We start from the raw sequence: 21,393 nt of genomic DNA on the forward strand, positions 1-21,393 counted from the left end.
AAATGAAATGACCATCGCGGTTCACACATTCTGTCAAAAAATACTTATTTAAAAATCAATGAGAAAAGCGACAATTTTTATTGCTTCTTTGGAGTGAAATTGGTGATAGCTATTGATTTTAAATCCTGGAGATGGTCATCAGTAAGTCAAGAACGAAATTTATTTTTAACGAATTTCATCTCTGAAAACCACATGTTGACTGTGGTCCGCCATTTGATGATCCCTGGTGTAGAACAAGAACCACTCTCAATACGTGTAAAAGTTGAGCTACTTTTTTAAAGCGTAATAATTATATTTGTAGATGGAACAACTAATTATATTTTTTATCATTAACCGTGTACCGAATATTATATCAACCTGATTAATAAAATATGATTTTTTTTTCTAGATGATCACATTATTGACCATTCCCGTGACTTAAATTTCGTTTATGACATACTTCGCGCTACAAATGGTAAAGGATGTAATGTTCTTATATCTTGCGCAACGGACGAGCTTAAAAATGTAAGTAAAATTAAGCGTCAAGCAACAGATCAAATAGTGGCATTTCATTTAAATTTTTGGCGGTGAGGTCCTGGTGTCGGTGGCGGTGGACAGACGGCCAAAGGGCCTCGCAAGGACATGCTTACCAAGGGCCGGGGCCGGGCCTCACAAAGAACTGCGCCCCTAGGCCTCTTAATGTGTAAGGCTGCCACTGTTCATAATAATTATACGTTCTGTTACATCTCGTTCAGTTAGCACATTCCGTTTACTTAAGCATTTCTATATTCCCCGATATTTTTCCGTTTGCGTTGCAGTTTTCGTTAAGTATTCATTCTAGTTCAATTCCTCAGTCAGTTAGATTCTGGAAGCCGGGCAAGTAAGGTGCGGGAAGTCGTAGCTTAGAGTGTAACTAATTTAATTTTAGGTTAATAAATTAGTTGGGGTGAACTTTTGGTTTTTTTTTTTAAACTGACACAGAGGGTGCTGCAAAACAGTTCCAAGACGACATAAACACACAAAACCTTACATTATACTTACAAACTGCCATAATATGTTAAAATAATTACAATGATGATGCTATGACTCTTTTCAGTTCTCTTTTAGATGTCTTGGAGCTTCTGGGATGCTGATAGACACAGTAGTGATTCCTCACCGCGAAAACTACACCTATGGGATGAACAATTTGACATTGCAAAGAATGTACTACATTATAGATTTTTCAACTATATTTCAAACAGGCTTTTCTGAGGACATCAAGGTATTTTGATTATTATATTTTTGATTAATGATGGTGGGGCAAGGTCTTCTTAAGGCTTAGACAATCTCTTAAAGAGAAACATTTTGCTCTGAACCATGTCCTAAATATCTATTAAATTTTATTTCTATATCTGTTTTTCAGACAATTCGCTCTTTGATGATCGACGGTATAAGGCGTGGGTACGTGCGGCCTCTGACGCGCGTTACATACCAGGCGCAGGACGCTCCACGAGCCTTCCGTCTCCAAGCTGCTGGCAACAATCGTGGTCGCGTACTGCTTGACCTACAACAGCTCAAGCAAAACAATATAATTTCTAGGTATCCACTATCTATGCATTATTTTAATACTAAGTTACTTTCAGTGATATTTTATTATTAACTAGATGACCGGTGAACTTCGTAAGTATCACTTTTCTCCTTATATTATTTCCACGAATATAACAAGACTAAAATTAGCCAAAGTTTCGGTTCAGGGGTTCTCGAGTTATAGCGAGATTATATATCTAATATATGAAATTCTCGTGTCACAGTTTTCGTTGCCATACCCCTTCTGAAACAGCTTGACCGATTTTGATGAAATTTTGTGAGCATATTGAGTAGGTCTGAGAATCAGCCAACATCTATTTTTCATACAAAAAAAATATATATATGGCAAAACAACGTTTGCCGGGACAGCTAGTTTTTTTATATAAATTATAGTAAAAAGTAATGTGACATCATAAAATGTTTAGCGCTGAACTTTTGCCGATGTGTGCCTAGCATTTGGCAACCGCTATTAACTCCTGTTTTATTTGCAGTATTACATGTTCGAGTTCTTCATGGCAACTTGTTGCTTCAGATAACGAGAAGTTGGCATTAAAACTTGCCGAGAGACTCATTAAACGTGGAGCTAAAAACCTACTATTGTTACTAGACAAAGTAACAAATGCGGTGAAAATCCGAAAACTGCAAGTATCTTGGATTATCTTAAAATATTTTGTACATTTTTTGTTATTACTATAATATTTGCCCAGCAGTAGGATAGTAAAGGCTACCATAAAAATATATTATATAAACAGCAAAACTAAATTAAGCGTGTTTGGCAAAATCTGAAAATATTAGACAATAATAATTTAATTGTTTTCCCATAAAACCGGTTTGAAACAGCGCTTGCGCTCTGTTTCGCCGAGTGAGTGAGTTTACCGGAGGCCCAATCCCCTACCCTTCTCTCTTCCCTACCCTCCCTTATTTCCTTCCTCACCCTCCCCTGTAATTCCCTCCCCTACCCTCCCCTGTTACCCCTTAAAAGGCCGGCAACGCACCTGCAGCTCTTCTGATGCTGCGAGTGTCCATGGGCGACGGAAGTTGCTTTCCATCAGGTGACCCGTTTGCTCGTTTGCCCCCTTTTTTCATAAAAAAAAAAATAAGGAAATTTGAAAAATATACAAGAACATTGGATTACAATTTCTTTTTCAGAGAATGGCAAGACGAGGACGTTAGCATTCGACTTATGAAAATTGATTTGAAAAATAGTGACACAGAATTTGTAACAGACTGTATAAAAGAGAACAAACTTGAAAGTGTGCTAGTCATAGTTTCAAATAAAGAAAATACAAAAATAACTGATACCATGAATATGTTTGAAGAAGTTCTATCAAGATCTCGTTATTCACCCAAGTAAGTTATTAATAGAAATAATAGTAGTGATTTATAAATCCATTAAAACTGCTGGTCGGTAAAGTTATTTTTTTATACTTCCACCATTGCGAGTTGAATATAATAATTAATTGGTAATATCACTGGCCATAAATAAAAGTCATAATAATCAAAACTTATTACTTACAAAATGTGTTACTTTATACTACTTAGAAGAACCATAGAAATTACATGTCCTTAACTATTATTTTGAAATATTTTTAGATATTCTGCGCTTATAACAATAGGCCAAATAAATATCAAGCCAAGTTCAAGAATTAGAACAAACGGACACGATGGGGCGATAGCAAAATATCAGTTGCCAGACGTAGATGTAGTAAGTGAAATTTTTATAATAATACTAGCTGTTGCCCGCGACTTCGTTAGCGTCAACATAGTATAATAACAAAGATGGACAGTCCGCTAACAAATATGAAAAAGTAAAAATATAACCTCCTCCTTTTTGGAAGTCGGTTAAAAAGTAGCCTAAGCTACACCTTACTACATCAGCTATCTACCAAAAAAAGTCCCGGCAAAATAGCTACAGCCGTTTCAAAGATTAGCCGGAACAAACAGACAGACAGACAGACATACAGACAAAAATAAAAAAAATGCTGTTTTGGTTTGTATCGTATATAGATTCATATGCATGTAGTAAAAAACGGTTCTTTCAACACTACAAACAGACACTCCAATTTTATTTGTATGTAATATGTATAGATGTATAGATTATGTACCTACTATCTTAAAGTTACAATATAGTGGTTTTGCGCAATTGGTCAGTACTAAATCAACATATTATAATCATAATAAAACTCAATGTTAGTTACAATCTAGATTGTAACTAACATTGAGTTGATATAACTCCACCAAATTAAGTAGGTCAACCAATGGCCTTATAATAAACTATTTTTAAGACGGTCCATAGATATTAAAAACAAGTACAGACTAAAGCTTCTGTCTCCAAAAAATTACAAAATATATAATATTCGTCCTACTTCTGAAAATGAATGTGCAGATAGATGTATTAAATGTATTTTTGTAAGCTTAATACAAAGAAAATGAAATTTCTATAGATGTATGCCGATAAGCGTGAACCCCAAAGGAATGTCATATCTATGAATAACGCAATGGATGCTTTGGAACAAGCGCTCGCATCACAGAAGAAGTTTATTTTAGTACACCAATCTAACGCACCGAGAAAAACAATGCTTGAAGAAATAATGTCTCTTGCAGGTAAGTATTTATACAGGGTGCAATTAAACCTTCCTGCCAAATTTTGATATATTGATCCTTGTTAAAAATAAAAATACATGTATTTTTTCTTTTATAATCACTCAGTACTAAAATTTTGAGAAATAGCTTCCGAAAGTTATCCTAAAAACAGTACAATAATTAATGGACACGACGCGTCACCCACTCGTGATTTGACCCCGCGCGCGCGCCTCCCCCCGCGTTACCTCCGATCATTCCCCCGCGCCGCGAGTGACCGTTCTGCAACGATTTTAAAAAGGATAAAATATGTCATTGAAAAAAAATAACACCCAATTTTGTTTAGTTAAATGGACTCTCTTAGTGATACCTAAGCCCTGGAAAAATTTGGCAGGAAGGTTTAATTGCACCCTGTATAATATTTTTTTTAATATCATCCATAAAATTCGTTTTTTACACTTCTTTGTCTCTTCAGTGAAGGCTGCTGCCTCTTCATTCTGCATGTATCACACATATTGAATACTAATAAATTTAATATTTTTCCATTAGATATTGATTCAGAAAACTTATCACAAGCTTCTCATCAAGATGTTAGATTGAAAGAGCTAAATATGGATGACCAGAAACTTTTGGCAATCCAAGGCTTTTTGCGCGATGTATATGAAATATGCTTAAACATAGAAGATGTACAAAACCTTACAGTGAAAGCGTAAGTTCAATTTGATTGTCCGAATAAATATTACCGAATATGATTTTGTCATTTGTTAACTTATTTAAACAATATTCCTTTTCAGCATAATCGAATTGGAAAGCCAGTGTGTAGACTCCAATTTTGAAGAAAACCACGGAATAGCATCATATTTTCCGGCTCTATATTCCGATGAGCTCTTATATACCACAGACATGTTTTCTCTTCCCACTTTAGCTTCTTCAGCTACGGTAAATATGTTTATATTTGCGATACCATTTTATTGTACCATTGAAGCAATGGATGGTACAATAAAATGCTATCACAATAATATAATGAAGGCAGATGACGGATCAACGTAATTAGGTCGTGTTATATCAAACCCACCGGACAGATAACTTCTAAGATCAATTGACGTAGACGTCCATCATCTGCCTATGAAACAATTTCATCGATGGTACATAATATCATATTTTAAGTATCCCTTGCTTTAATTAAATCAAAGTCTTGTTAATAATATTCGTTAGGTATTTGCTCTCTTTTTTATTTTTTTTTACGTTGTAATTTGCAATTCTATATTTATACCTACTGAGTTCGGTTATATTATCTCTTACTTTCTTATAATATTATAGTGTTTTTTTTCATAGTATAAACTAAAAGTACTAAATTAAAAGCTACTCATAAAATTATAGTGTTGCCAAATTCAAAACGACTAATCGAAAGACCGAGACACAATGTCAATTGTTTTTTTTTCAGCATAATACAATCGACATGAGTAAGCCCTACTTGTGTATCGTTCCTGGCGTAGAAGGGTATTACGGACGCTTCACGGAATTGTGTAAGAGACTTAAGCTTCCTGCAATAGCACTGCAACCAGGCCTAGATCACCCTAAAGAAACATTCAAGGAACTAGCTAGTAGATATATTAACGCTTTGGAAAAGAAATCTGCGCTTCATAACAATTTTTATTTACTTGGATACGAGCGTGGAGTCCTGATTGCTTTGGAGATGGTAGCCATACTAGAAAGCAAAGGTAAGTAAAAAGGTTCAAACAGATGGATGAATGAATGAATTTAGTATGTAATCGCACAAAACTTTTTGTTATTTTATTATTGAAGCTTTAGTGAAAAGTTAATTTTTTAAAATTCTGTTTCATTTCTTTAGGTTTGACTGGCACAGTATTTTGCGTCGGCGGAACACCAACAGAAGTTGTCGAAGATTTTAGAAATAACTTGAAAGATTATAAGAATAAAGAACACTTACAAATGGCGGTTCTCAAGCATGCATACTCTTTAGCAACCAAAGAAGACCCGAGCGTATTAGACTCATTGCCTAAAAATTTGGATTGGCCAAACAAGCTTGTCGAATGCATGGATCGAATGCGTGGCAAATTTCAATATTCCATTGAATATACTAAAAAATGGATAAATTATTTGTACACACAGTTATCATCATCACTAGAAAATACTTATGAAATGAAAAAAATGAACTCGCAAATAATATCACTGCGACCAAAATATATAACAAGCATCGACACATCCTTAGAAAATTGTTCAAACAAAAAGATCATTACGTATCAACTAGAATCGTCTTTGCCTACTACCCACCTTAATATGAAGTGTGCTACGATCATTAATTCCCACTTGGATAGAGCCATATTAGAGATATATAATCATAGGAATATTTGTCATACTTATTCTTTATCCAATGATGATGTAACCGCAGATTGAATAGAAAATAGACGGCAAGCATGATTGCTACGAGCCATAAAACGAGACTTCTTATGGCTCTTAGCAAACTAGGTTGCGAGTGGCGGGCTTTAATTATTTTGATTGACCTAATTAAAATCAAAGACCGATCAAAAGATATGTCTAATGTCCACACTATTTACTTTTATCTTCAATTTTCGTCATCTTCTTTCATTAAACATTCGTTTTGGTGCATTTAATAATTTACTGCGCCAACGAACGCAACGCCAACATTGTCATTTTTGTTCAGTTGCAGTGTCTGTCAGCTTATTGTCACATGTACGACGAGAACATTTTACTGCGTGAAATATGTGCGGCTTATTTGGTCATGAGAAATTCCAGAAAAAAAAGAACGAAGCGAATGTTTTGGATACGGTCAGAGCGCATGCGTCGCGGGCATGCCTCACGTGCGCCGCTGACTGCGCTAAAACGCATGCCCTTGATAAACAAAAAAGGCACAGTGTGGACATAGCTAAATATCAATATCACGAACACACGAACTTTTTAACCCCAAATTTTGTATCTTTTTGGAATAAATAATGACAATAATAATCGTGGTTGTTATTATACATATCGACCCTTCACCCATTTTGACCATTTGTTTCTAACGGTTTCGAATTCCCAAAAATTATTTTACAACACTCCAATTCATTGTCTATGTCCAGTTTTCTTTTTGTGTCGTAATGTTGGCATTTTTTATTTTTTTCAAATGTATGTAGTATGAGACATTTTTTCGTATAATTTTCAAATCAATATAGTAACAAAATAACACAGTACCTACTTGAAAATAATACTATTGAACATTTTGTAGTAAAAGGCAAGATTTTACTATAAATCGCTTTAACGAAATTTTTCAAACCAACAAATTAACAATGATATTTTAAATCCACGGATTTCAACATCATGGTTTCTACGACCATTTTGTTCAATTGAAAAGTAATGCTTCAGTAGGTAATAATATAAAATATTGAGACGTAAATATATGGCTTATAGACATCTCCGGTTATAATTTATACAAAACGACCTTTTCAGGATGAAACAGTAGAAGCCAAAAGAGCAAGAGCAAAAATAGGTCAAAAATTGGGTTTTTTCTTTTTTGTATATGAGGACCCTTGATTATATATTTTTGAAATTTAATTTTAATTATTATAGTAAAACAATATTGTGTATTTGTGAACATTTCAATTGCCTACCTGACGTTGCCATTATAGATATACAGAATGTAACAAAACTAAGTGATAATACTTTATGGTGTGTACGTGTCCCTTATATAGAATTCACTGTAAAAGTAACAGCGCTGAAAGAGTAACTTTTTTTAACTCTTGTATGGGAATACAAATCACAAAAAATTGGCGCATTCTAAAGTATTATTATTTAGTTTTGTTGCATCCTGTAGAGCCAAAACAGTAAAAAAATCACGTGTGTTATATGGAAGCCTTTTTGAATACAATATTTATTTTGCTTTGTTTTTGATGTTATAGCAGCAATAGAAATATTACTTAATTAATTACTTATTCAACTTCAAAAGAATAGAATTGATATTTAAGGGAGTTTCCTATACAACAAAAGTGAATTTTTTGGCCTTATTGGTTCTTTATAATTTAATATTTAATTTATCTATTTCATCATTACTTACCTGTATTTTCTTTAATAAACCTATGTTTTAACAGTAAGAAGCTGATTGTTTTATTTCAAGCAGCTAAGTTTATGTATGTATTATCACATTTTGCGAGTTTTTTACGCTGGTTCTTCACGCTTAGTTCCCGAACCGGCGAGAAAGCAGCGCGCTCGCGAGCGCCGCTTCGGCTGCGTTTCCACTGAAGCGGAGCGGAGTCCGCTCCGCTCCGCTTCAGTTCCGGCTAGTAAGCTCCGGCTTAGCGGTGCCCGAATTGACCAATCGTTATATTCCAGCGGAATGACAGTGAAGATTTCGAGCATGGTGATTGGTAAATTCGGCACCGCTAAGCTCCGCTCCGCTCCACTCCGCTTCAGTGGAAACGCAGCCTTATGCAGTGCGCTCGCTTCGCACATACGCTGGAGGAACGCGCACGTTAGGTGTGTGGAGTCAGCCTTATGGAAGACGAAAACTTGACAATCAGCGCTTATTTACAACAAAAAACTATTTAAATATTTTTTACTTCACAACGACCCATAAATACAAGAACAATCTACAAAACTGGCTTCGAGGTAAATAATACTCGTACAACCTAAAAGAGTACTAAATGTTGACCAGTAAAAATCTTACACTAAAGTCTAATCACAAATGCTGCTACATAATAATATTATACGACTCCCGCAACTCCATTACGCCAATGTCCGTTTATCGCACGGGAACCGTACATTCTTCCGGTATCCTGTGTCCTTTCCCGGGACTCAAAGTATCTCCATAGCAAATTTCAGCAAAATCGATTCAGCGGTTTGGGCGTGAAGAAGTAACAGATAGACAGATAGACAGACAGACAGACGGACATACTTTTGCATTTATTTTAAGTTTGGAAGTATGCATATTATAATATATTGGAAGATTATAACATAACTCCTATAGCTATGTGTTGTGTATGTGTTAGGGCTAATCTCAATAACACTTTTATTGAATATTGCTTGAAGTACGAGGAGGGTTGTCCATTAATACAAAAAAGACTGTTGTTCTAACCCAAGGTACTCAAGAAACCCCCTCATTAACTTTGAATGGCACGCCGTTGAGGTAGTAGACAAATTTTGCTACTTAGGATCGACAGTGTCCAACAATCTTTCTTTGGACACAGGGATCGACATCCGCATTGGTAAAGCGGCAACAATATTTGGGAGGCTTAGTACGAGAGTATGGCATAATAAAAACTTAACAACCAAAACTAAAATTGTTGTTTTTCAAGCTTCAATCTTAAGGCCCTGTATTCCCAAAAACGGTCGATTTTCAAGATTTAAAAGTGACAGTAGACACAAAAATATAGTAATTTAAATTGTGAAAAAATATATGTGTTAGTTAAGGATCTAACACAGTGGAATTTATATTCCATTACACAATATCATGAACTTCACTCGATAGAAAAAAATCCCAAACTTACCTCTTCTTTTAACGAAGGTTCGGCTGGTACGCTTTCAGTCACACACTTTGCGCCTGCTATTTTATAGTTTTTTGATCGTCGTTTTTTTAAACATCAATTAAATCGAGTCAAAAAAACAAATCGCCCTAGATAATATATTCTTTGTCTTTAATTCAGTGCAAAAATTATCTGAAAATTCGAAATAATTTGGACATAGTATGGAAAATTCGTTAAAAGAAGAGGTAAGTTTGGGATTTTTTTCTATCGAGTGAAGTTCATGATATTGTGTAATGGAATATAAATTCCACTGTGTAAGATCCTTAACTAACACATATATTTTTTCAGAATTTAAATTACTATATTTTTGTGTATTTATTATTAAAGGGGGCTCCCATACAAATTTACGGTGCGGAACCCTCTGTACGCCAGTCCGACTAGCACTTGGCTGGTTTCATAATTTTTCCTTTCATTGTGAATATAAACCTATCCGGGTACCAAATTTCAAGGTTCTAAGTCTGCTAGAAGTGTCTTAGAATTTATATGATCTGTCAGTCAGTGAGTGACAAAATGTAGTAACTTTGACCATCCGTAACTATTAAACTATTTATCGAAATTTCATGTAATTTGGAGGTTGAGCTAGTTTTGATACTTGCTTCTAGTCACCTAAATTCTAAATCCCTAGCTTTGTTAATATCCAAGATAAGGGGGGTGTGAAATAGCCGCGAACTGCTTCGAGGAAAGTATGGTACGGCCGTGCCTTTGCTAAAAATCTTGGCAGTGCCCCCAGATTGTCTAAAAGTAAATAAGTAAAGGATTTAAAATAAACTGCACAAAAATATGAAGCAAGTTATTTATTCACATACACCAAAGGACAAGCCAAAATAGATAATATAAAAAGTAACAAGACCAAAAAACCATTAGAAAAATTGTTTACAGAGTGTCATTATCGGTTTCAATTGCATAAGACTGGCAAATATTTCTTTTGTTAAATCTTTCCAAAGTTTCGGAATCTAAATGACAGTTAATGATCGAAGCGCACATCATGTCTTGAGGAGCACAAGATAGTGAAGATTCTAGTTGGTAAGTTATAACTTCTTTGTCAGAATAATTTCGCAGGGACATATCCATATTGGAAGAATATTTATATGACGGACGAAGAGATATAATTTGAGATAATATCTTTTTGGGTTTGTAGTTATTTTCCAGTAGTGATGACAGCTTTGTATATACATAATCGATCCATTTCCTGGTATATTGGATTGAATGTGGAAATTGGCCTAGCAACATGTCCATGCATACGTCGAGTTTGTTGGTCCATTCTATATTCTTGCAGAATTGGTCTAAAACATTCGGGTCTCCTTTAGTTATCAGGGAGTATGCATTCTTTAGGACTCCCATTTGCAACTCGTCCTTGGTATTATAACATTTTAGGTTATTTTGAAAATCTTTGATTAACTCTGTTGGCGTTCCGACGATACAAAAAACAGTCCCAGTCAGACCTGGAAAAAATAAGAACATATAGTTATATAAATAAATAAAAATATAAATCTCTGATAAATTACGTTGATAATAATCAATGATATTTTTTCTCAGACCTTTCGCACGTCAGCTGTGTAGGTACTCAATTGATAACTAAGATTTAAATTATAATTATAAATAGACAACATTTTAAATAGATTACGTCTTGTGTTGTACGTATTAGTATTATAATTTAACCGCAGAAAGCGTTGAAAAAAAAAGAACTTGATTAAATATCTTAATTCATGACGCCTCGAGCGGCCACATCCGGGCACGATAACAATAGATAAGCTATTGTGTCTCGTTTTTCCACGATCGATGGGACAAAAAAAAATAATATTAATTTCAATACAAACCATTTTTTTCCAAAGTAGCTGCCATTTCCAGAGCGACAAAGATACCACTTTCGTAGCCAAGCAAGTAAAATAATCCTTGAAGTCCAGGCAAGGTTTTAAAGTGACACCAAGTTAGCCGGGACAGCTATATAAACTCAATACTTAAGGAGAATACTCGGTACTCGATTCTCATTATAATAATTATGCAATAAAATAAGGTACTTAATTTTTGACCAAATTTCCCTTTAAATAAATGAATCATGGACCCTTAGAAAATTACTATGCGGCTATTATATACTGATGGAGGGACGGATAGACGTCAGACAGACATATTGAAGAAAAAAGTGACTAAAATCGCCTTGGGCAACCGCTATTATTTATATGATTTTTCTAGGCGAAAATTAGTATATTTTTATACCTAAGCGTCTGGCTGCCATACATGCTACGGTTTACCGGAGAGGTGCCTGCGCAGGTAGACTGGAATGTGTCTGGCACCTGGTCGCCTGCGCAGGTCCAAAAAACTGTACAGGTCTATTCCCACACACATTCCGGTCTATCTGCGTAGGCATACCTGCACAGGTAGACCTCTCCGGCAAACCGTAACGTGTATGGCTTACATTATACAGAAGATCATCAAAAATTTAAACGCAAAATATCATAATTTAGAAGAATCGTAATAATTGTTAATCAAGAATCAAGAATATTAATACCTGTGCCCGAAGAACTTAAGTTTCAGTACACTACACAATTGCTACTAACGCTAAAGTGATATTTTTCGCAAGACATTGCTTTTTATAGTATCAAATTGATCGAATTTACATTGAAAATAGGTACTACCTAATTACAATAACATATTTTCATTTTAAAATAGTCTATACATGTATTTTAATTAAATTTTTGAAGTGTTCAGTCCTATCAATTACGTAAAAGGGAAAAACCTTAGGTCCTAAGGTACACTTTTTTGACAAGTATTGTGGAGCATGTTTTATGACGGAGTTACTTTTCCTTAGTTTTTATTATTCGTAGGAAATATAAATATTTTTAATAAATATTATTTTTAATTTTTATATTGACACCGGTGTCCGATTCTTTAATGTCATAATCTATGGCATATTTTATCGACATATTGGCTTTCAAATTTTTCTCTCTCTCACGGTTGTAAAATGACAGCCGTTTTAGTTTTTCTCGAGGTTTCACAATAATCTGACCAGTACCTTCTCATGTAAATATCCTATGAAGATAAAACACCGGCCAAGTGCGAGTTGGACTCGCCCATGAAGGGTTCCGCAGCAGCAATAAGGTTTATTTTTATGAAATTAAAAGGTTTTTGATTTATTTTTATATCTCAGTGGATTTAATGAACGTTAATATAAGGTTTACTATTTAAGACGTATAAAAAACTACTTATTAGATCTCGTTCAAACTAATTTTCGTTGGTAGTTTTTATAGTAATGTACATCATATATATTTTTTAGACTTATCATCCCCCTACTTTAGAAGTTAGAGGGGGGGGGGGGGACACATTTTACCACTTTGGAAGAGTCTCTCTCGCAAACTATTCAGATTAGAAAAAATATAAATTTGAAACTTCAATACGACTTTTGAAGACCTATCCATAGATACGCATAGGTTAGATGAAATTTTTTTTTTGTTGGTTTAAGGTTTACCATTTATGACGTATAAAAAAAACTACTTGCTAGATCTCGTTCAAACCAATTTTTACCGACTTTCAAAAAGGAGGACGTAATACGTTCGGCTGTATGTATCTTTTTTTTTATTTTTTTTATTTGTATGTTCAACGATAACTCAGCTGTTTGTGATCCGATTTTCAAAATTCTTTTTGTGTTGTATAGCGTTTAACTCGAATTTAATGTGATCTGATAATGGGATCCTGGAGGAATCGAGGGGACTCCTTGAAACTTGTAACGAAACATATAGTGATTTCAATTTTTTCTGAAGCATTCGAGGTAAATGCTACCAAAAAGTAAGATTTCGCACCAGGTTATATTTCGCACCAGGTTATACCCTGGATCCGAAGGTACCCAACATAACTTTTAAATCCTTATAGATACAGGTTCGGGAATTTCGGCGTTGTTTAAATAACTGAAAGCATAAGCCAACAGATCAATTTAATTGATCATCATGATCACAATCATAATTATGCCATGGGTCATCACATTATGACCCAATTATTGATGCTTTTCGCGATATTTTGCATCGAAGCAGATGTTTTTGACGATTATTTCGCTGTTTGTGGACCGATTTTCAAAATTCTTGTGTTGTTGTATAGGATATACTCTTGATTTTGTATAATAATTACGAAAGTGGTGAGCTGATGATGGGATCTATAAGCAATCGAGGGAAATCCTTGAAATTTATCAAAAGACTCATAGTGGTTAAAGTTTGTTTCTAGTAACTTAAACATATTATGTTACGAATAAGAGAAAGTTCATACGAAGATGTCTCTTGGTCCAAAGGCACTGAACAGAACTCCTGAACCTTTAAAGATAAAAGTTTTTAAATTGCAGCATCGCTTAGATAACTGCAAGCATTTACCACAATTTCGCTTACAGTAACATAATGTGAATAGTTAACATTCGTAGTGGTTATTTACGCATAAAGCCTTATCTTGTAGATAAGTAAAAAGAGTGAAATTATTATTTTTAACAAAAAATTAATACCGACTTCCAAGGTAAAAATAATAATATGAACTAAAAAGTATTAAATAACTCTTACTCTATAATAGTGCCTTTTTCAGAATTCCTCTAAATCTAAACTATTTCTGTACATACTACAGTCTTCATTACTTTGAAGTCGGTACCAGTCCCAAAAGCTTCAGATATTCTGACATTGACTGAACTCACTATAAAATTAGCTGGTACCGACTTCAAAATAATATATTTTTTTAGACTTATCATGCCCCTACTTTAGAAGTTAGAGGGGGGGGGACGACGACACGCATTTTACCACTCTGGAAGAGTCTCTCTCGCAAACTATTCAGGTTAGAAAAATATGATACAAGAAACCTCAATATGATTTTTGAAGACCTATCTATACAGTGTGTAACCAAAAATAAGTGATAATACTTTAGGGTATGTACGTGTTCCTTGTAGAGAGTTCACTGTGAAAGTAGCAGCGCTGAAAGACGAAAAATTTTTTTCACTTTTGTATGGACAAGGGCGCGAGCGTCACGAGTTTCCCCATACAAAAGTGAAAAAAAAATTTGGTCTTTCAGCGCTGCTACTTTCACAGTGAACTCTCTACAAGGAACACGTACACACCCTAAAGTATTATCACTTATTTTTGTTACACCCTGTAGATAGGCCACGCATAGGTCAGATGAAAAAATTTTTTTTTGTTTCAGTTGTACCTATGGGGACCCCTAAAATAATGAATAATATTTCCATTTTTGTATCAAAATCTTAATGCGGTTCACATATTACATATAATATGTATAGCTAAACTTGTGGACTACGCTTACACAGGCAATATGTAATAAATTTCGTGGAATTAAACTTAGAAAAACCAAATTTTAAGAAAATCTAGCGCATTAAACTGGTTCTTTTTTATTTTAAAAAGATAGAGGAGGTTTTCATCTTAAATAAATTCTTTACTTCAATGCTCTAAACAGATAGTTTAGAAGTTATAATGGTTTTCTTATGAAGTATAGGTCAGATTAGTATGAAGCCAGAGAATTTTTTTTTTCAAAAGTTGGAAAAAAAATTTATTTGAAAGCTAATTTTTCACTAAAATATGCCATAAATTATGAGTTCAATTTTTTTAAATTATCTTCATAGGATATTTACCTGAGAAGTACTGGTCAGATTAGTGTTACAGCCTGAGAAAAACTAAAATGGCTGCCATTTTACAACCGTGAAAGAGAGAAAAATTTTAGAGCAAAATTGTCGATAAAATATGCCATAGATTATGATCTATGGCATTGGCTCTCAAATTTTTAAAGGATCGGACACCGCCCACCGGTGTCGGGACACATTGTATATATTATTATTGACACAGATCAAAAAAATAAATTTTATGTTTTTCACTCCACCCTATCAGATATGTCCACACTGTGCCTTTTTTTGTTCGTCAGAGGCTTGCGTCATAGCGCAGTCAACAGCGCACGTGAGGCATGCCCGCGACGCATGCGTTCTGACCGTATCCAAAACTTTCGCTTGGTTCTTTTTTTCTGGAATTTCTTATGACCAAAAAAGACGTACATAATATATTCCACCCAGTAAAATGTTCTCGTCGCACATGTTACAATAATCTGACAGACACTGCTGCTGAACAAAAATAGGAATGTTGGCGTTGCGTTCGTTGACGCATACAATTATTGAATGCGCCAAAACGAAAGTTGAATGAAAGAAGATGACGAAAATTGAAGATGAAAGTGCATAGTGTGGACATAGCTAATGTATGTACCTACATATTATGTGCAAGTTACGTGAGGAACAAACGAAATAAATGACACTAATTAATTGCGTATAGTATTTATTTGCACCCACCACATCACACATTCAATTAAAATCAAAATATAAGAAGATGTCAAGGCCGGTTCCGACATGATTTAAAGAATGACAGTTTCAATCTTAATAGGATAGGACTGACAAATGTTCCTTTTGTTGAATAATTCCAAAGTCTCATGGTCCAAATGAGAATTAATGATCGTAGCAACCATCATATCCAGGTGTGCATAAGACAGTGGTGACTCTAATTGGTACGTAATAACTTTTTTGTGAGAATGATTTTGCAGTGACAGATCCATGCTAGTAGAATATTGTGGACGTAAAGATATTATTTGGGAGGAAATCTTGGTGGTGACGCAGCCACTTTCTAGTAATGATAACAATTTTAAATATATGTTATCGATCCATTTCCTAGTATATTGCATAGAATGTGAAAGTTTACCAGTCATCATGTCCATAAATTTATCAACCTTTTGTGGCCATTCTAAATTTTCACAAAAGTTGTCCAATAAAACTGTGCCTTCTGCAGTCATAATCGAGTATGCATGTTTTAAGACCCCCATTTGCAGTTGCTCCTTTGTCTCGTATTCTTTAAGGTTATTTCTGATATCTTTGAATATTTCCGTTGGTGACCCGCCGATGCAGAAGACTGTCCCAATTAGACCTAAAAATAAGAAATTAATAAATTAAATCACAGACGCAGCGCCAAATTAAATCACTAGCTAAATGTCATTTTATTCGTGTTTTATCGAATACCGAGCAAAGCTCGGTCAAATAGCTAGTAATATAAAATTGAGACAAACCACCGGATGAATATAAATATTCACTTCTATTCGTTCGTCCCACTAGGACAAATTTTTATTGGAGCAAAGAGGAGCAAAGACTATTTACTCCAAACAACGCAGATTTTTCATATTCTGCCTATGAAAAATGTTTTAATGGAACAGAGTGCTTACCAGATTTCTCTAATATAGCTGCCATCTCTAGAGCAACTAAGACACCACTTTCATAGCCAAGTAAATAGAAATTGTTGTTCAGGGCAGCTTTCTTCTTCAAAACATTAATATATCGATTCGCTAAATCTGGAACGGTCTCATAAGGATGATCTAAGCCCGGCTGTAGTGCAATTGCGGGAAGCTTTAGTCGCTCACATATTACCGAAAAGCTTTCGTGATATCCTTCTACGCCAGGAATTATACACAAGTGTGGCTTATTCAGGTTGTTTTCGATTTTGAACTGAAATAAAAATGATTTGTGAGTTAAAAATAAAATAAAGAAGATAATTAATAGTAAGTGCATATTATTGCATATATTTTTTATTCTTTAGAGACTTTAGGGACTTGTGATACACAGCGTAAGTTCGTTCCATCATAACGCATTATTTTGCTAAGAACAAATAAAAAACAAATAAATCTGGCCAATGTGCATCATTTTATTTCTATAAATGTTATGAAATGTGCTGATATTGGTTTAGTTCAAATTCTAATCACTTACGGCCATTCCCAATATTTGATCTATCTCTGGTTTTGCCCTACTAGAGATAGGAATAGCTCAGATTAGACATTAGAGACATATATTTTATGTCAATTGTGAGCTATTCCTATCTCTAGTGGGGCAAAACCAGAGATAGATCAAATATTGGGAACGGCCGTAAGACTTCAATAGCGCCCCAATACCCATAGATGGGAAAGGCATTTTTTTACTATTTAGGAAAAAAAAACTCGGAATGTGCCTAGATCTGAGCCTGTGTGCAATTGTGGATTTCCTTATTCTGCCAATAAGTTCTATCAGAGAAGTTGATTTCTTAGCAGATGGAGGTCCTCCATGGTTAGTAGTTTGGTCGCGTTACGTCAAACCCATCCGTATTATGTCAATTCAATAGTTAGCTATGATCGGCATAGCTAACTATTGAATTGACATAAGCCGACCAAATGACGTAGGTCCGTCAACTGCATAAGAATCAATTTCATCGATAGTATATTCTATCGAAGAGCAAAAATATAGTGATGGTACGATTTCAATTAAATGTTTGTCCTTACCTCAGCCGAGAAGGCTAGAGTGGGCATGACCAACATATCGGTCGTATATAATAGCTCATCATTATAAAGCGCAGGAAAATATGTTGCTATCCCTTTATTTTCTTCAAACTCGTATTCAATACAATGTTTTCCCAGTTCATTAATGCTAAAAATTATATGATATTTAGTACACACTTATGCATTTCAAGGAGATATAAGTATAATTTTTCAGGTCGAAAATAATATTTTTGACTGTTCGCTGATGACAACCGAACGCTGGCTATTATAGTATATAATAATAATAACTCCCACACTGGTTTCGGTGAAGGTGTAATTTTATAGTGCCCAAGTGTGTGCGCAGTATACAAGAGCACTCTCTATTCCTTTTACTCTCATAACCCAGTTGGACGGAAGACCGACACGACTGGGGAGAGGTCGGGCGCAAGACCGACTTTTTACATGCCCATCCGACGCATGGATCATCAAACTTGTCAGGTGATCAGCCTGCATTGTCCTAACCAAACTTGGAAATAACATTGTTTTCAACGCGGGATTCGAACCCACGACCTCCGAGTCAAGAGCCGTGCTCTGAACCACTGGACCACGATGGCGTTATATTGCTACATACAATATAGTAGCTATATTGTATGTAGCAACACTTAATAATGACAAAGTAAGGAGGTGGTAACTGCAAGGTACTATTATAATTTCACAAAAAATAACTGAGACTTACGATTTCACTGAGAGGTTTTGTATGTCTCGGATATTTAAGTTTACTTCATACACATCCCGCAAAAAGCCCTGAATAGCCAATAGTTTAGTATCATCCACGTGAAGCTCCTTCAGTGTCAAATCGAAATTGGGCTTTCCAATTTTAGTTTCCAGTTTAACATCTGATTTGAAATACAATATTAAGAGTCTGTTTACCACTTCCTGATAAGGGCCAGATAGGCTATCCACCACCTAACTTGACAGATAGAGTATGGATAATCTATCAAATAAGTTGTGAATAGTCTATCCGGCAATTTATCAGGAAATGGTGAAACAGGCCCTAAAACTTCATAAATAAATTAATATAAACAAAATAAGTAACATTATATTTTTTTTTACCTGCAAGTGACATTATTTCTTGTAGCAAAGTTTTTCTTGGTGCATCAGACGCGTGCACTAATATAACCTTCTTCTGTGAAGTCAATGCTCGTTCTACGGCATCAATTGCGTCATTCATTGACACCGATTTTGTAGAAATACGTTTAAATTCATTTCTTTCATTCTAAAAATATTTAAACATTTCTCATTGCTTGTAAATATATTCTACATTTTACAAAAAAAAATTGACTAGGTATTTGGCGAAGTCTAGAAGTACCTGACGAATTAATTAACAAACAGTGTTTCAGTATACACGGGTTCTGTATATATTTTATATTATGATAATTATATACTAAATAATTATTTTTATTATCATAATATTAAGGAATACTATAATTTTTAAAGCTCAAATTAGTGGTAAATAACGTAAACTTGTTTTTTGTGATTTTAATTCACAAATTTTAAAAAAATTGTCTGATCTCTTTAGAAATAATTATTTTCCTAAATATATAGCTCTCGCCGCCTATAGCTCCTAGCTATAGGCGCAGAAATTTTAAACTTCTAACTATACAAATGCCTAAACTTGTAAACAAGAGGTTTGGAGGTGAACTATTTGAAAAGGGCTAAAAAATAGTGTATGAAAATTGAATCCATGCCTTTGTTTAAATAACTAACGATACCCAACACAATTGAGTGAAATGAATTAAAATATATATTCACCCTCTTTTTTACAGGTTACAGGCAGCTTCTCAAAAAATACAAAATATATTTTTTTATAATGACAGAAATAATGTCTATAGAATAATATGATACAATCTATAGCTATAGGCCTCTTGGATATCTCTAGTGGCGCGGCAAATGGCAGATTCAGGCAACACGTGGGTGTCAGAGTGCGATCAGCTGTGAAATACGGTTTACTAGTTAAAAATGAAAACACGTTGAAAACGTTAAAAAGTGCTCTGAATAAGGCAAATATGGGCGGTACGAGGTACTGTTGTGTTGTAGGGTGCAAAAATTCCCAATCTTGTATTCATGAATTAACGTTTTATTCGTTTCTGAGACGGAATTGGGAAACGTATCGAAATCAACATGCCGATTATTAATCATGCTTAAATCTAAATCTCGCATGAATATTTATAAAATATCACGTGCAAGTTATTTTTAATACCATTGTTTTATGTATAATAATATATTGTAATTGAAAAAACGATATAAATAAAATTATTGTCAGTTCAATATTTATTAAGTACTAATTCCTTTAATATTCACTTTCGCATATTATAATATTATAATAATAATATACTAATTACTGATATTACTAATTTACTAATAATATTATAAGTGCGAAAGTGTGTCTGTCTGTTACCTCTTAACGCCTAAACTGCTGAACAGATTTTGCTGAAATTTGGCATGGATAACTCCATAATATATTCTTAAGAGTCCCGAAAAAGGACATAGACAGTGGCGTAACTATAAGATCCGGAGCCCGTGGCAAATTGATGGGGCTCTATCAGTAAAAATCGTCACGTTTATAATAAACAATATTATGTACTTACTTAAAAATTTTTGCCCATTTGGGTCGGGGGCCCATGGCATTTTGCCAGCCCTATATTTACGCCACTGGACATAGGATACTTTTTGTCTCGGGAAAATGTACGGTTCCCGAATCACGCGCGGTTACTCCGTTGTGCAAGAGTTATGGCACAACGGAGTTACGGGCGTCATCTAGTAAACTTATTATATTACATATTAATCATAAAAAGCAAAGAAAAATTTCTTTGATAATGAAATACATCTGCATTTTCCATTTTTATTTTGCATGTATGGTTGAAAAGTTGCTGAAAATATATTTTTTTAGATTATTCAATACATAGCTCCACTTTTACGTCGTACAGTCGATTACCTACTCTGGTCTGTGGTATTACTTTTACACGGATCATCATGGATTTCGAAGACCTCATGAACATGATTGCTTTGGAATTAGTTTGTGCTCTATAATGTTTAATTAGGTAAACAACCTGTTTTTAGTAATAAGTAATAACTAAGAAGATGATCTTACAAATAAATAAATACAAAGTAAAAAATCATATTCAATGAATTTGAAAGAATATTTCATGATCGTGTATATTTAAGTAAATATAGCTTTCGACAAGTACTGATTTTCCGCGGAAAAAGTCTGCGGAAATATTATGAAGTCCACAATCAATTATAATTTGGCTCATTACTTTTATTGTGCTAAAAATATAAACAATTACCAAAAAAGTGCAGTGACTTGTATGAGAATCATATGAGAAAAGCGCCCGTGAGTTTCCGCCGTCAACAGACCCGCGGCGTTGCCGTAGCTTAGCAACGATATCCA

General features: G+C 34.4%; 3 protein-coding genes across 3 annotated transcripts in view; 2 read left to right on the forward strand and 1 right to left on the reverse strand.

The window, feature by feature from the left end:
- Window positions 1-1,450, forward strand: part of LOC121728375 (fatty acid synthase-like) — a 52,042-nt gene extending 50,592 nt beyond the window's left edge. The window contains exons 29-31 of the mRNA XM_042116547.1: window positions 389-504; window positions 1,087-1,240; window positions 1,382-1,450. Coding sequence (XP_041972481.1) covers window positions 389-504; window positions 1,087-1,230 — 260 coding nt within the window. The 3' untranslated portion in view covers window positions 1,231-1,240; window positions 1,382-1,450. The remainder of the gene's footprint in view (window positions 1-388; window positions 505-1,086; window positions 1,241-1,381) is intronic.
- Window positions 1,451-3,679: 2,229 nt separating this feature from the next.
- LOC121728380 lies at window positions 3,680-6,731 on the forward strand. The gene is made up of 6 exons (XM_042116554.1): window positions 3,680-3,691; window positions 3,990-4,149; window positions 4,675-4,834; window positions 4,920-5,064; window positions 5,570-5,846; window positions 5,978-6,731. Exons 2-6 carry the CDS (start codon window positions 3,990-3,992, stop codon window positions 6,541-6,543), a joined length of 1,308 nt encoding a protein of 435 aa, XP_041972488.1. The 5' UTR covers window positions 3,680-3,691; the 3' UTR covers window positions 6,544-6,731.
- Window positions 6,732-10,441: 3,710 nt separating this feature from the next.
- LOC121728165 (fatty acid synthase-like) overlaps window positions 10,442-21,393 on the reverse strand; it is a 48,014-nt gene continuing 37,062 nt past the window's right edge. Inside the window, exons 31-36 of the mRNA XM_042116288.1 lie at window positions 19,056-19,218; window positions 18,679-18,838; window positions 17,967-18,111; window positions 16,948-17,163; window positions 11,480-11,543; window positions 10,442-11,104 (exon numbers count right to left, since the gene is read on the reverse strand). Of these exons, the coding sequence (XP_041972222.1) occupies window positions 10,536-11,104; window positions 11,480-11,543; window positions 16,948-17,163; window positions 17,967-18,111; window positions 18,679-18,838; window positions 19,056-19,218 (1,317 nt within the window). The 3' untranslated portion in view covers window positions 10,442-10,535. The remainder of the gene's footprint in view (window positions 11,105-11,479; window positions 11,544-16,947; window positions 17,164-17,966; window positions 18,112-18,678; window positions 18,839-19,055; window positions 19,219-21,393) is intronic.

Source organism: Aricia agestis, chromosome 6, assembly GCF_905147365.1.
Source record: "Aricia agestis chromosome 6, ilAriAges1.1, whole genome shotgun sequence".
NCBI classification, from domain to species: domain Eukaryota; kingdom Metazoa; phylum Arthropoda; class Insecta; order Lepidoptera; family Lycaenidae; genus Aricia; species Aricia agestis.

Coding starts and splice junctions, on each gene's coding strand:
- LOC121728380 (XM_042116554.1), top strand. CDS start 3,990: ATGTATGCCGATAAGCGTGAACCCCAAAGGAATGTCATATCTATGAAT. Junction 4,150..4,674: donor AGAAATAATGTCTCTTGCAG/GTAAGTATTTAT, acceptor TTTTTCCATTAG/ATATTGATTCAGAAAACTTA. Junction 5,847..5,977: donor AGCCATACTAGAAAGCAAAG/GTAAGTAAAAAG, acceptor TCATTTCTTTAG/GTTTGACTGGCACAGTATTT.